Source organism: Vitis vinifera, chromosome 14, assembly GCF_030704535.1.
Source record: "Vitis vinifera cultivar Pinot Noir 40024 chromosome 14, ASM3070453v1".
Classification (NCBI taxonomy): Eukaryota; Viridiplantae; Streptophyta; class Magnoliopsida; order Vitales; family Vitaceae; genus Vitis; species Vitis vinifera.
This window is the reverse complement of record NC_081818.1, coordinates 19,636,301-19,651,891: the sequence shown is the minus strand read 5'-3', so window position 1 is coordinate 19,651,891 and position 15,591 is coordinate 19,636,301. Positions and strand designations below refer to the sequence as shown.

Sequence of the window (15,591 nt, the reverse complement as noted above, 5' to 3'; positions counted from 1 at the left end):
AGGTCTTGTCCAATATGTAATTGTATACACTAATGCACTCCCTATGAAAACCTCATCCCAACGGCCAAGACAAGTCATCCCTCCAATTAAGAGGTAGTATCCTATAGTCTTTATTGGATTACCCAAATCTATTAATAAATTGTGGACTACTTATCATCTTGTAAGGAACCCATAATTTGTATCTTCTATGCAACTCTTAATGCACCCAAGTCATGTGCAATACAAGTGATATGAGCTTGAATGTTCAAATCAATATCAATGCAAAAGTGGATAAAGAAGTGAAAATTAAAGTCTAACTTTATTATATCATGTCTTGTTTTTAAGGGCACTATCCTAACAAAGGGAAAAGTGGATGTAGACTAAGATTGGATCGAACCACTATAAATTATTATATACAATTTCTCTATCATTCTCTTTTTGCTTTTCATTGTCTTATTATTTCTTATTATTTTTTATATTTCTCTTACATTTATATTATTAAAACTTGTAAAAATTGACCATCACCCAATTCAGCCTCCCAGATGATTTCCTTTAGTTGGATTAACATAAACCTAAAAAGAAACACTACAAAATTTAAGTTTAAAAGAAAATGTTGAGGGAAAGAATTGAAGTGATCAACGTTGACCTCATAGTTGAATAAAATATTCATATGGTTGAAGTTAGTACACCTACCATGTTGGCCATTACCAAATCCACCCTATAATATGCTTGTTGTCGCCCTCATCACCCTCATTACCAATCATCATCTTCACTCACCATCCATGAAGGAGAGGTAAGAAGCACCAATAACCACTAGAACCATTGTTAACAACATACACCCTTTTTTTGCACGACTTTACCATTGCATACAAAAACCCAACCAAAAGAGTTATCCTCACCACCATAACTTATTGTCTTCTTCATCTTTACCGCTAATTGATGCTATGAAAGGGAAGTTTCTATCATTTACAAACATATCTCCAACATAAAGATATGTATAGATTTGAAAGAAAGACAAGATCGTGAGTTAGAAACGAATGTGTGGAATTAAAAGAAGGAAAAAAAAAACATATATTAAAGAGGAGGAAGAAAGAGGTTGAACCTTAAGTTTTGTAGGAGGTTTATTTCTGGAAAAAATAAGATTTGTTTGGTGATGTGATTTTAAAATAGTTTTCTACTTTTAAAAATAAAAAATATTTAAAAAAAGAATTATAGCATTGTTTGATCATCATTCTTTGGGAACAGTTTTTAAAAACAAAGTGAAATAAAGAATATTTTTAGCAAACAAATAGGAGTTTTTTTACCTATTTTTTAAAAATAAAAACAAAACATAGAGAAATAAAAAGAATTTAAAAAAAAAAACATAAAAATTGGAAACTAGCTTCTTGTCAATGAGCATCATTTTTTATATGTTTCTAGAAAGCACTTCCTGGTCAAGACAAATAAAGTATAACATACATCTATTTTTCTTCCTCTACTAACTAATGCCAAAACAAATAGATTCCAAATCAAAAGATACTTAATACATAGGATTTGCTAATTATAAAAATAATTTGAAACTTCAAAACTTATCCCATCAATATTAGAAAGTCATGGAACATAAAACCAATCAAATTAATATTAAAAAATAATAGACTAAAATTCACCCTAAATGACTTTGTTAATTTCTTCATTATATATAATTTTAAAACTTAATGCATTGGATTTATTAATGGCTTTAGTAATTTTAAAAAATAATTTGAAATTAAAATACTAAATCAATTAATACTAGAATTGGTTTTGAATAAATAATGATTCTCCCATTTATCCTCTACACATAACCATACTTTTCCTAATTTTCTCACTTGACAAAGAAATTCTAAATCAAATAAAATCAAATCAAGTGAAACTTAATATTTTAGATTCTTCAAGGAATCTCTTAATTTTTAATAATAATTTAGAATAAAAAAATGACCTTATTAATTGCAAACTAAATTAAAACTACTCTAAAATATTTTATTCACAGTGGAGTGCTAACTGTGTGCATATAATAAAATTTTTGACTTATTTACATATATTTTATAAAATATATATTAAAATAATATATTTTTAATAAAAAATATATAATTAATTATTTTATTGTAATATTAGCATTCATATTTATTAAAAATTATTCTTTAATAACATTTTAGTGAAATTAATTAATATTATATAAATTACAATTTTAAATCATTTAAAAAATCAAAAGAGAAAATCTATTCATCCAAACCATTTTTTTCTTTGAAAATTCAAACAATCTTCCTTTTTTAAAAATACCAACAAAACTACTTTGGGCTTCTTGGACCTTGAATGCTTTGGGCTCTATCTCTCTTCTTCTTTTGGGCTTGTTTAGCTTTCCTTCAGGTGCTGTATTACTAAAAAGCTCTGTTGGCCTATACATTTAACATTTGATCATATATTTTATTTGGATTAGTTTATCTTTTTTATTTTATTAATTTTTTTAGTTAATTGTGATGGCATTTTTAATGTCTGGTAAATTATTTTTTTTCCCAATTTCATTGTGTGAGGCGCAAATATTCTCCCCATCTCACCAAATCACACAACAATAAGAAATAGTATTATTCCCAATAAAAATGTGGTTGACTAAACTTTGGATAATTAGATAGAAATCCACGCCACATGTCATTCCTTCATATCTACGTAACCCCGTGTTGGGTATTTTTTTTTAAGATTCACTTATCTCTTCAAAAATGAGTTCAGTATGAAAATAAAAAAAAAATTAATTTTTTGTATTGAATTGTATAAATAATTAATTTTAATAATATTTTTTAGAAAATGATCCTGTAATAATGTCAGGGTAACGTCATGACTTTGATTCAGAGTGAGACAGGGGGGCGGATGATTGACACCTACCACTCCTCTTCTCATATGTGGCAACCTCACAGAGAAGTAGGAATCAAAGAGATGTCATAAGCTACCAGTCGTTTTTCCCATGTGAAAGGATTTGACCCACCGCTCTTCCCAACTACTAGTCTCTTTGATTGTGTGATTTCTATCTGTTTATAAGCAAGTTCCGCCATTTAACACCACCCATCTCTGCTTTAGCTTCTGTAACATTTTCTCCCAGAAGTTTCAAGAACATGACACACCACAGGCATCCTCCGCCACCATACGATCCTTATGCGCCGCCCCCACCAGGGCCACCAGGGCGGCCACCACCACCATACGATCCTTTTGCGCCACCACCGCCACCGGGGCCACCAGGGCCACCAGGGCCTCCTCCTCCGTCTTGGCACCACCCACCACCACCTGATCCTTTTGCACCGCCGCCACCACCAGGGCCACCAGGACCACCACCCCCGGGGCCGTACAGTCCACCAGCGCCTCCCGGACCACCAGGTCCTCCCCCGCCCCACTGGCCTCACCACCGCCCTCCACCACCTTATTAGCATGCGTGCCCCCATATGTAAAGGTTGTGTAACACAGAAAAGAAGTTGGAGATGAAGGTGTGTGCTTTTGCAGCTCCGTGAATTCTGCATAATATAAGTTTCTTCTCTCTCTGTAACCATGGCTACTAGTGATGGTTCTTATTAATCGCTTATATCTTGCTATTACATACCTATTGTAGATTCTATGGCGGAATAAATTATTACTATCATCGACATCTTGCATTTTTTTTTTCTTTTTTTTTTAATAATCTAGCTAGCGATATACTTGGATTCAAAAGGGCAAACTGTGGCGATGAACATATGACATTTAAAGTTATTGGCTAGAAACAAAATTTTGTTATCTAGTAGTGTCCTAAACAAAATTTGATTTACAATAACATAAACGAAACATATCTAAATTATTCCAAAGCCAATATGAGCCGGGCCCAATGTTCATTGCTAATGATTCACAACTGCAATATGCAATGGAATTCACAGACTTAGCTTATTCGGTCTTCCTTGAAAGTGTCTTATGTGATTATGTGGGTATGGGAGAAGAAAAAGTTGTCAAAATGTAGAGGTCCATGGGGTTTTCTCATTATATTAGGGATTATTTTTAGGGTGAGGATGTATGAAAACCAAGATGAAAATATTAATATTATCTGTTTCAATAAATGTATCAGTATCTTGATTTTACACATATATCAGGATATATTGAAAAACATCGATCAATATTTTAACATAAAATATTGATAAAATAAAAATATATTAGAAAATTTCAAAATAAGTAATACCACATATATTGAAACTGTTTTGTTAAAAAAAAATTAATATAAATAATAAATTTGTAACATTAGATAATAATATACTAATTCAAAAATACATTATTAGTAAAAATGATAATGTGTTTAGTTTGAATATATAAAAAAATAAAAAATAAATAATGATACTTAGATAAGTATTTTTTTTTATTTTGAGATATTAATATTTTATTTATAAATTTATATTTGCCTTGTATTTAATTAATATACAAAATATATAATAAGATAATAAAATTAACTTATTTACAATAATTTTATTTTAATTAATTATAAATTATAATTATAAAATATCTTTTCGTCCGCAAAGAGTGGTGTATATAGAAGAATGTAATCGTGTCTTTTTCACTTGGATGAATCTGAAAGTATGTAGGGGCCTTTGGCCTATACGATGTCCTTTTGATCTATACTTGGAGGAATAAGTACATATATATTAACCACTAAACTTGCATTAAAGCCAAGATTGAAGGAATAATAAACAAAATCAAATTGGATGTTATGTAGTATAGGCAAGTTGTGGGTGCTCTGCAATATTGCACGTTGACCCGACCAGGAATTGCATACTCAGTCAACACTTTCATGCTCCTACTGATATCTATTGGAAATCAACTACTAGAATTTTAAGGTATCTGAAAGGTACTGTCAACCATGGCATATACTTCAGCAAGAGAACACTCGCACTCACAGCCTACTATGACGTAGACTGGGCTAGAGATGCCATAAACAGGAGGTCAACTACTGGATACAACATATTTCTTGGTCCATGTCTCGTCTCACGGTGTGCAAGAAAACAAAGCGTGGTGTCTCGGTCTGGCACTAGCAATGGTGGTGACCGAATTATATTGGATACGTATGTTGTTGAAAGACCTCCTAGTCACTTTGCTTTCACCACCTACGGTATGGTCTTGCCCTTGCAGCAAGTCCCATTTACCATGCACGCACTAAACATATCGAGGTTGATTTTCATTTTATATGTGAAAAAGTATCAAATTGGTGACTTCTTCACCAAAGGGTTGTCTTCTGCCCGTTTTCAGATGCTATGTGACAAGCTCATGGTATGCGACCTCCCCATTTGCTTGCGGGGTGGTGTGGGGGGTGTTAGGTTATCGACGATTGACGGAACCTCGAATAGTAAAGCTAACCACGACGTGCAGTTAGACCTCACGGTTGATGAAAGCCAATCTTGACAGCCACGATTTACGCATCTTTATTTAGGAAAGTTAATTCACGCAAGTCTGTATATATCTTTTCTATTTCAGCTTTACATATAAATATACTTACATGTAGAGTTGCCTATTCTCTTATAAATAATACAATACACTGCGATGACAAATTGTCAAAGCACGGTTCTTTTCACCAAATAGTCTACTATTACTAAGACAACAAGGGTTGATTAAAAAATAATTTATATATATTAATTCAATAAGAATACTATAAAGACCATGTTACATCCGACTTTTCCCAAGGATGTTAACTTTGGTGCAATAAATTAAATGTTATATTTAAGCATCAATCTCCCAATTTTCAAACTTGATAGAAGCCTTGGGAACTAATCACTGTAAATTGATTAGTTTGTACTATATGACCAAAGGGTGGTTACGTTTCTTTGCTAGTTGATTGGCTTTGTTTTTTTATTGAATAAAAAAAGTCAAAATATTTTATTATTTTTTTATTCAATTGAAAGTAATTTATTGAGATCAACCGACATAAGTAAAGTGAATTTGTTATTTTTAGTTGATATTAACATGTTACTTTCAATTAAAGAGAAAAAAATCAAATATTTTGATTTTATTTGACCAAAAAATTAACACTATCTTGATGTATATGTAAGAATTGCAATAGTAATGGTTTAAACAGGTGTAACATGATCGATGTCAAAGGATATTTCCTCGTATAATTTATTGGGTAACGATACTAAAATAATAGTTAAACATTGATAAGACTTCTAGTTTGGGAGTAGTTGTGACTTCTTAAAGTAGGAAATGGATAGAAACATTATTATGATAATTCTCCTTGATGTACTCAGCACTTATTTACCTGCCCTCTCCTACTTGAAAGGAATGTGTCACCTTATATTTTTACTAGTTCTCTCTGCTTTCCATGTCACCGTCTCTTTCTCTTTCTTTCATCCTTACTCAACACATTGTCGTATTAGATTCAAATAGATGTTGAACGTCACAAAAGTCGTACCTTTGGAACTGGTATTGTATTCACTTCATATTAAGGAACCCTCCCATTCAAAAATAAAAGCAAGAAATTAATTAAGTAAAACTTGTAGAAAAGTGCACCAAAAATTGGGATGGCAACAAGGTGGATCATCTAATCCCAACGCCACCTAGATTATATAAATAAATTTTATCCTCATCTAAAAAACTTTAAATGAGTACTAAAATTTCTCATACTAGTCTCCACCTCATCCATTTAATTTAAAATTTTTTTTTTTCATTTTAAATTTTTTTAATTATATACAAAATAAATATAATTTATAAATAAATAAATATTATATAATTTTATAATTTTTTTATAAGAAACATTTTTTTATTTATGTGTTAAAAAAGAAAAAAATAGTTGTGTATGAATTGATATAGATAACCTATTATAACATGAGTCTAATTCATTAAACCCGTTAACACGTTTCAAACTTGTTAAATATATCAACATGATTTGAACTGATTAAACTTCTTAATTTAAAATTTTTAATTTATAAATGTTTTATTTTAAAATAATTTTTAGTTGCTTAAAATTTCAAGTTTAAATTTTAATTATAATATGTTTAAAATATAAAAGTAAATTTTAATTTTAATTTAGACTTGTTTATTATTTTATATAATGTTTTAATTATAAAATATTTGTAATTTCTATAATAAAATATATAAAATTATATGTGGTTAGTTATTTAATTTTTTTAATTATATGATATTTACAATTAAAAACCATTTAATTTTAAAAAAATTTCAAATATATAAAATTAATACATTTATATGGGTTAAGAGGGTCATAAATAGGTTGAGTCATAAATTTAATCATTTTTACACTATTAAGTAGGTTGGACGAATTGAATAGTCAAAATGAGCACTATATGTCTATGATCATGACATGAACACAATTATATTTTAATCTACCCACTAAAATATAGGTCTTTTTAAAGCATTTTGTTGCGTCAAAAGTCTAACTCCTATTTTGACTTTTTTAAATTATCTGTATGGTCCTCACTTGGTACAAATTGGGTCACTTCTATTAATTGCTTCCATAATCCACATAAATAAAATTATATACCGAGTGTGTTTTACAGTAATTCTGGAAAACGTTTTTAATATTTTTAATACTTAAATAATAAAAAAATTTAAATGTTAAAAAGATTAAAAACACCTCCTAAAATTACTATTAAACGGACTCTAAATTGGACAAACAATCATGTGCTACTAAGAGGTAATTTCAGTCCTCCAAATCCTAACTATTGGTGGAACATGCATGCATATGAAAGGCTAGCAGAAACTAAGGGCATGTTTGGTTGCTATTTTTAAAAACTATTTTGGAAAATGGTTTTTGAAAATGGTTTTTAAAAACAGTTTTTGGTGTTTTTAGAAAAAAAAATTGTGTTTGAGAACTGAATTTTGGAAAATAGTTTTTGTTCTAAAAAAAAAAAAAAAAAAAACATGTTTGATTGAGTTAATAAAAAAGTTTTTTAGAACAAGTAAAACAAAAAACATGTTTGAAAGATGTTTTTTTCTTTTCCAATTAATAAAATGTTTTCTTCAAGTAACTTTATATTATAAATTTATAAATAATTTTTAGATACACAGTTCATTTAAATTAAAAAAATTATTTATTTTATTAATTTTAAAATAAAAATATTTTTTATATTTTTTTAAAATAAATCAAACATGATAAAATCATTGTCATTAACATTTTTTTTTCTTGATTTAATCTTTAATTTTATTAAAAATTATAGTATATTTTATTAAGATGAGATAAAAAATTTTAAAAAGAATTAATTTAATTTTTATAACTAATCTTCACCTAACAAGCTTGTAAATAAAATAAATAGGACATGAAAATAAATGCAAGGAAGGAGATAATCACTTTCCAAGGGATCCCAGGGCTGAAGATTGTATTTTGCTTGGATTGACCAATAGATTTTACCACCTAATATGCTTTGAAATTTGCACTTTATGTTTGGATTTTTTTTTACCAACCATGTCCCTTCAAAATATCTCTGCCCATTCCACTATTGAGAAAAGTGTTTACCCAATATTATTACCTTATTTACAAATGACTACCCTTACCCTCAACCGATTTCTCATATTCTTCAAAACTAAGAAAAAGTCACCTGCAAAACCCTCTCAAAGCAACTCCTTTTCTTTTTCTTCCATGTCCTTAAGCAAGTTTTTTGTTTTTTTGAACAAAACAACTCAAGAAAAATCAAAACTGAGAAATGGGAAAAATCAGGATTTTTTTTTTTTTTTTTTTTCTGTTTTCATTCTCGTTCCCCACTTTTCTCAACATCTAAACAGGAAAATATAAATAGAAAAAAAAAAAACTAACAACACATGATTAAAAAAAAAAAAAAAAGCCATGGAGAACAGATATTGTAACGACCCGCACCCAACCATGTAGATATGTCCGCTTTGGGCCCAAGAGGGCCCTCACGGCTTTAAAACGCGTCTACTTGGTTAAGAGGAGTCTCTACATATATAGCGTCAGGAACATTCTCCCCTATCCGATGTGGGACATCACAAACACCCCCCCATGCAGACACAACGTCCTCGTTGTGTCCCATGGGATTACGGGACCAAACAGACAAACACCCCCTTACGGAGCCAAACAAACCCCCACACCGGGGTCAGGGATCAGCTCTGATACCATTTGTAACGACCCGCACCCAACCATGTAGATATTGTCCGCTTTGGGCCCAAGAGGGCCCTCACGGCTTTAAAACGCGTCTACTTGGTTAAGAGGAGTCTCTACATATATAGCGCCAGGAACATTCTCCCCTATCCGATGTGGGACATCACAGATATTCTCTTTATGACTTTTTTTATTTTATAAACAATAAAAAAACGGGCAAAACATCATTTTTTTTGTTCTCTAAAAAGTGTCATTTTGAGAACACGAAGAACAAGAAAAACAAAAAACAACTTTCTCAACCAAACAAGTTTTTAGTATTTTTTATTTTCAAGAGCAGAAAACAGTTATTGAAAACACCAACCAAACAAGCCCTAACTTTACACATAGACAGTCACCAACCGAGTTCCAAACCTAGCTAGATACCCTATCTTCATCAGTTGGCTAAATATTTCTTTAAATTGAAATCTCGTATTTTTTATTTTATTTATTTTCACTCTCTGTCAAATGTGTAGAGGTCCTGGGGAGAGGAATCTGAACCATTTTTTTAAACTACTAGTCTTTCAACTACCAGCCCTCCAATTTTGTCTAGACCCTTCCTTTTTTTCCACCTTATGGTCTCTATAGTCTATAGTAGCGGTATATAAGTCCACCCCCTGCACTTGCCATACATTAATTTCCTCTTTTACCTTCAACGCTAAGTATCAAAAAGAATGCCCTTTCATAGACATCCACCTCCTTGCGCACCACCACTTCCGGGTCCGTATGCACCACCGCCACCGCCACCACACTTTCACCCCCCACCACCACCGCCTCACCATCCACATCCTGATTTCTTTGCTCCTCCTCCTCCTCCGCCTCCTTACTGGCCAGGTTGTCCACCTCCACCCCCACCTCCCCCTTTTGCTCCACCTCCCGGACCACCCGGTCATCCTCCGCCGCCGTTCTTAGACCCTTATTGGCAGCCTCGGCCATGGCGCCCGCCTCCACCTTGGTAATATGCATATATGCGCAGTGTTTTGCTACAAAAATAGTATGTACCTCCTTTTCCTAGTACTAAATGTTGATTATGGACGCATATATATGTTATATTTCATTTTGACTTTTTGCGTGATCTTCAAGTGGTGTGTATCCATGGTGCTGCTATAGCAGGCTGCCATGGAAGAAGAAGAAAGGAGGTTATGTAATTTCCCTGCTTTTTTAGAATAGTTTATGTAATATTTCACTTTTTCTCTCTTGATCACTGTGTTTTTCTTTGTTATTGTTCTATAAGTATTATATACAGCATACTACTAGTATTATATTATAAGCTGCCATAATGTCATTTACTCCATCATGCATGATAGGGAAGGAGGCTAAATATTATGACCTGTTTGGCAATATTTTCTAAAACCTTTTTTAAAAATTTGTTTTTTAGTTAAAGAACAAATAATAGTTTTTAAAAGCAACTTTCAAAAAACATGATCAAATAGGTCCATATTTTCTTTTTGTTTTTAAAAATGGTGAAAACAATTTTTACTTGTACTTTAAAAATTATTCTCTATTTTACTTTGTTTTAAAAAAATGTTTTCAAAGAACAATGACCAAATAATGTTGTAAAATTTTAAAAATGGTTTTTTGTTTTTAAAAACAAAAAACTGTTTTTAAATAGTACGACTAGACTCTTAATTTTAAGAATAGGTGCTTTAGAAATTATTTGAGTCACAATTGCAATAAAAAGCTTATTTTTAATCTACGTTATATCACCAGATCTTGATTTTTCATATATAAATGTAACTTATGTATCTCCTTCGTAAATGATTTCCCCATAATGTCCATGAACAGAGCTGCTCCCAGAGTAGCCAAATAAGGCTTAGATGATCTTATTACTACAGAGTCAACTTGAACAATTAGAACTTGACTTGATTTTAAGTGTGGTTCGTTTTTGGCTATACATACATTTTCACAAATAAACTGTGTGAGACTAATTATTGTGGATGTCTCTTCACAATAATTATGATGGAGAAAATACCAATTCATTCATGTGTTTGTTTTATTTTGTGGGGGTAAAAGATAAGAGTTTAAATTAAAATTTTTAGAAAATGCATGATAAATTGAAATCTTTAACATTGGTTCAAAAAAAATATCAAAAAAATAACTTTATCATATTTGACTTTACTATGAAAATACATATAATTAAAATTATTAAAAAATTATATATTTTTAAATTATTTAATATTTATATATAAAGACCTAAATAAGTGAAAAGAATAAGAAGTAATATAAAAATAAAATTATTAACATTAAATATTTATTTATTTATTTATTTTTTTTATTTCACTTTTCTTCTCTATTATATATTTTATATCGGACCAAACATACCTTCAAAGATTTGACTCCTAATTATTATCCTAATTTCACCATGTCACAACTCCTCTGAATAGGACAAGCAATACCATCTCTTTTTTCTAATATTTTTTCATTTTCTTTATACTGGCACAGGTGGCAAAGAGTTTGCAATGAGATTTTGAAGTTTTATAATAACTTTGGCATGAAATTACTGAAATGTCTTCAAAATCGGGCCTAGCGATTTATAAGTATATTTGGGCCAGACTCCGCACAACAGAATGTCCTTAAAATTGGGCCCAGCGCTTTATGAATATATATATGGGCCAGACTCCGCACAACAGAATGTCCTTAAAATCGGGCCCAGCGCTTTATGAATATATATATGGGCCAGACTCCATATATAGAAAAAGGTGCAGTCCCAGCTGTCTCACTGATAATACAATAGGTTATATTAATAAAATATACATCTTAATTAAAACCAAACGACTTTCAATTCCAAAGACTCTGCATGGTAAGGGAAATTATACATACAATTTTTAATATTTTTAATAATTTGAATGAACTAATAAAAATGGTCAAACAATTTTCTTTTATTTTATTTTTTAAAAAGGCTTTTAAAAATAAATTCCAAATAAAAAAATTGATATGAAATCATATTTAAAATTTTTGAATGATTTAATTTTAGAATTTAAATATATTAGAAATATTTGGATAAATTTAATAATTTATTCACCAGACTATCATTTTTTTTTTAATAAATGAATTTAAAATGATTTTAGTAGAAAGGTAGGTGAAGATGGATTGATTAAGTAATTTTAACCCCAACTAGGATCTCCAAATTTCTTTTCCCAATGGCAAGGAGCAACAACTAATATGGATGTCTATCTATTGATGGTGAGTGTGGGTCGATGGTCCATCCATTGTTTGGATTGGTAAGTCAATATTTTAATTAGCAAAAGCAAATGATGCCTCTATTTTGTCAAGTAATTGTTATTGTGAAACTTTTTGCTACCAAAGAGATAAAAATGGGATTTTTTATGAGAATACGACAATTTTAAAAAATAATTCTTAAATTACCGTAGTAGGAAAAATAATTTCAAATCTATCGTATTTTTGTTCAAGTAGGAAAGAGGAAATAAATTGGAAGTGAAAAATTGTATCTTCAAAAGACGATTTTTTAAAAATATAAATCATAGAGAAATCGTCTCTTGAAGAGACGATTTTCAAAAAATAAAAAATAAAAAAATTTAAGAAATGAGAAATCGTCTTTTCAAGAGATGATTTTTAAAAAAAATTTAAAAATAAAACCAAGTGAGAGATCGTCTCTTAAAGAGATGATTTGTACTAAAAATATATATATGTGAGAAATTCTCACTTAAAAAAAAAAAAAAAAAGTGGGAAATCGTCCTTGAAGAAACGATTTTCACATGACAAATCCTTAAAAAAACAAAAAGCAAAGTGGGCAGCACAAAAGTGAGAAATTCTCACTTTAAAAAAAAAACCTTAAAAAATCCATTTTTTTTTTCATTCTTTATTCTATTTATACAATAATACAATTATTAAAAATATATATTATAAAATTAATTAATTTTATTTACTAAATTTAATAAATAAATAATATACTAAATTTAATATAAGATAAATAATATATATATATATTTTCTTTCATTTTGGAATTTTTCTTAAAAAAAATATTATCAATTTTATGTGAAAATTGAGTTTAAATTTTTTTTATTAATTTATTAAATAAAAAAAAACAAAAACAAAAACGTTAGAAATTGTGTCTTCAAGAGATGATTTTTCAAAAAAAAAAAAAAAACTTTAAAAATCCATTTTTCCATTCCCTATTATACTTATACAATAATACAATTATTAAAAATATATATTATAAAATTAATTAATTTTATTTACTAAATCTAATTTATAAATAGTATACTGAATTTAATATAAAATAAATAATATTTATCTATTATTTTTTTCTTTCACTTTGGAATTAAAAAAAAAATATACTATCAATTTTATGTGAAAAATGAGTTTAAAAAACAAATCTGTTATTAATTTATTAAATAATTATTTAAAAAATAAATAATTTGTTTGTTTAATTTTTAAATTAATTTTATTATATAAATTTTAAGATTAAAAATATTAATCTTTAAGTTAAAATTTCACTATAAAATGAATAAAATATAAAAAAATAAGTTAAATAATTTTAATTGTCCTTAATTCAAATTTTCTTTAAATTAATTCAATTAATTACAACTAATAAAATTAATTTGGTTTGATATTTTTTTATTTATAAGATAAATAATATTTATCTTTTTTTTTGTTTATGTGAAAAATGATTTTATAAAAAACAATTTTGTTAGTAATTTATTAAATAATTATTTATAAAATAATAATCTTATTTTGTTTTAATTTTTAAATTAATATTATTATATAAATTTTAAAATTAAAAATATTAATCTTTAATTTCAAATTTCACTATAAAATGAATAAAATAAAATAAAAATATCATGAATATAAAAAACCAATAACATTATTTATGTAAATACTAAAAAACTAACAAACAGCCCAACAATTAATAAAATATAAACCATTATAGAAATTCAATTATTATCATGAATGCAAAAAAACTAATAACCTTATTCATATGAACCCTCAACAAAGAATATATATATATATATATATATCAACCGATAACTTGTATTAATAAGTTCAATCTCTAAACAATAAAACGTATTCAAATACTAAATGATCAAAAATCAACTACTATTATGAATAAAAAAAAAACCAATACTTTGTCTATATATATAAACTAATAAACCAACAAACATCCTAACAACTAACAAAATAATAATAATGAATACCAACAAAGCTAAAATATTAAAATTCAACATTACAAGATGACAACTTCAATATTAGCAGACGATAAATTAACATACATCACTAATAAACTAACAACCAATAAAAGTTAGCTTGCATTATCAATACAAATAAACCAACAAGCAACAAAAGAGCAACATGTATCGTCAAATTATGTTCAATAAAATATATAAAAGTCATCAATGTGTGCCACATGAAAGAGGCTTTCTTCTTCGGTGTGGGTGTTGGTGACATCTTTCCAACTTGGATTGATATGAGGAATCATCTAATGTTGCTTCATTTCCTCATCCTCGTCCTCGTCCTCATCCACATCCTTAATCTTGAACCTGATCCACTATAAGAAAAAAGGTCATTGTTGACATATATTATCTTGACTTAAGGTGATATGTGTCAATATTGCCTATTTAAATGAACAACTATGACATATAAAACTTGTTTAAACCAATAATGACATATATAAAATTTGTTGAATTTTTTCATGACTTATAGAATAGAATTAGATAATTTATAAGTTAATATATAGTTAGTATGTTCATATGTCAAGGTACTTAAATAAAAGCAATAATGATAATAATTTGTTTGATATGTGTATATCTAATTTACTTACTAAGTATTATAAATTGAAGTGACAACAATCAATTTTGATTAAGGAAGACAATGTTTATTTAATAAATTTTTTTTAGTAATGTTAATATCAATTTTCATTTTTTTTTATCAAATTGATTAAATTGTTTTTTAGTCTATATCAATAGCAATGAAATAAATTTTTATAAACCATTTTTTATTCACTAATTTTAGTGAAATAAAATTTGCTACATTATGGTTTTTTTTATAACTAGATATAAATAAAATCAATACTAATAAACTATTTTTTTTCTTCATTGATGTTAATTATTATTATTATTATTTGAGTTTGTATTAATAAAATCTTTTTTTCATAAACTATTTTTATTATTTTTAAATTAGTAATTAACTTGTATTTGATTTAAAAATAATTAATAAATTTGTGTAAGCTTGAAAATTAAGATATTTGAAATTTTGATTTATAAATTGTTGGGCATAATATTAGGTTTCAAAATTTTATTTTTTAAGTTAACTCATACAAATTTAGACATTAGGAAAGAAGAAAATTAATTATGGTAAATTGACATTATAAAAGTTATAAATATATTCCATAAATTGATTCTCATAAAGTTAACTGATAGAATAAGAACTTAAATTTTGGTGTGATAAGATGAATGTTGGTGAAATCTGGACCGTTTATTTTTTAATCTCATCTCTACCATTCATTTCAAAGAACCCTAAGAGATCACATTTTTCTCTCCCACTTC

At 28.1% G+C, this 15,591-nt stretch overlaps 1 protein-coding gene across 1 annotated transcript; it reads left to right on the top strand.

Annotated features, from left to right (window-relative positions):
- Positions 1-3,098: 3,098 nt before the first annotated feature.
- Positions 3,099-5,391, top strand: LOC109123855 (uncharacterized). Its single transcript, XM_019224852.1, has 2 exons — positions 3,099-3,357; positions 4,841-5,391. The coding sequence occupies exons 1-2, from the start codon at positions 3,099-3,101 to the stop codon at positions 5,389-5,391; spliced, it is 810 nt and encodes a 269-aa protein (XP_019080397.1).
- Positions 5,392-15,591: the final 10,200 nt, after the last annotated feature.

Coding starts and splice junctions, on each gene's coding strand:
- LOC109123855 (XM_019224852.1), top strand. CDS start 3,099: ATGACACACCACAGGCATCCTCCGCCACCATACGATCCTTATGCGCCG. Junction 3,358..4,840: donor AGCGCCTCCCGGACCACCAG/GTCCTCCCCCGC, acceptor GGTATCTGAAAG/GTACTGTCAACCATGGCATA.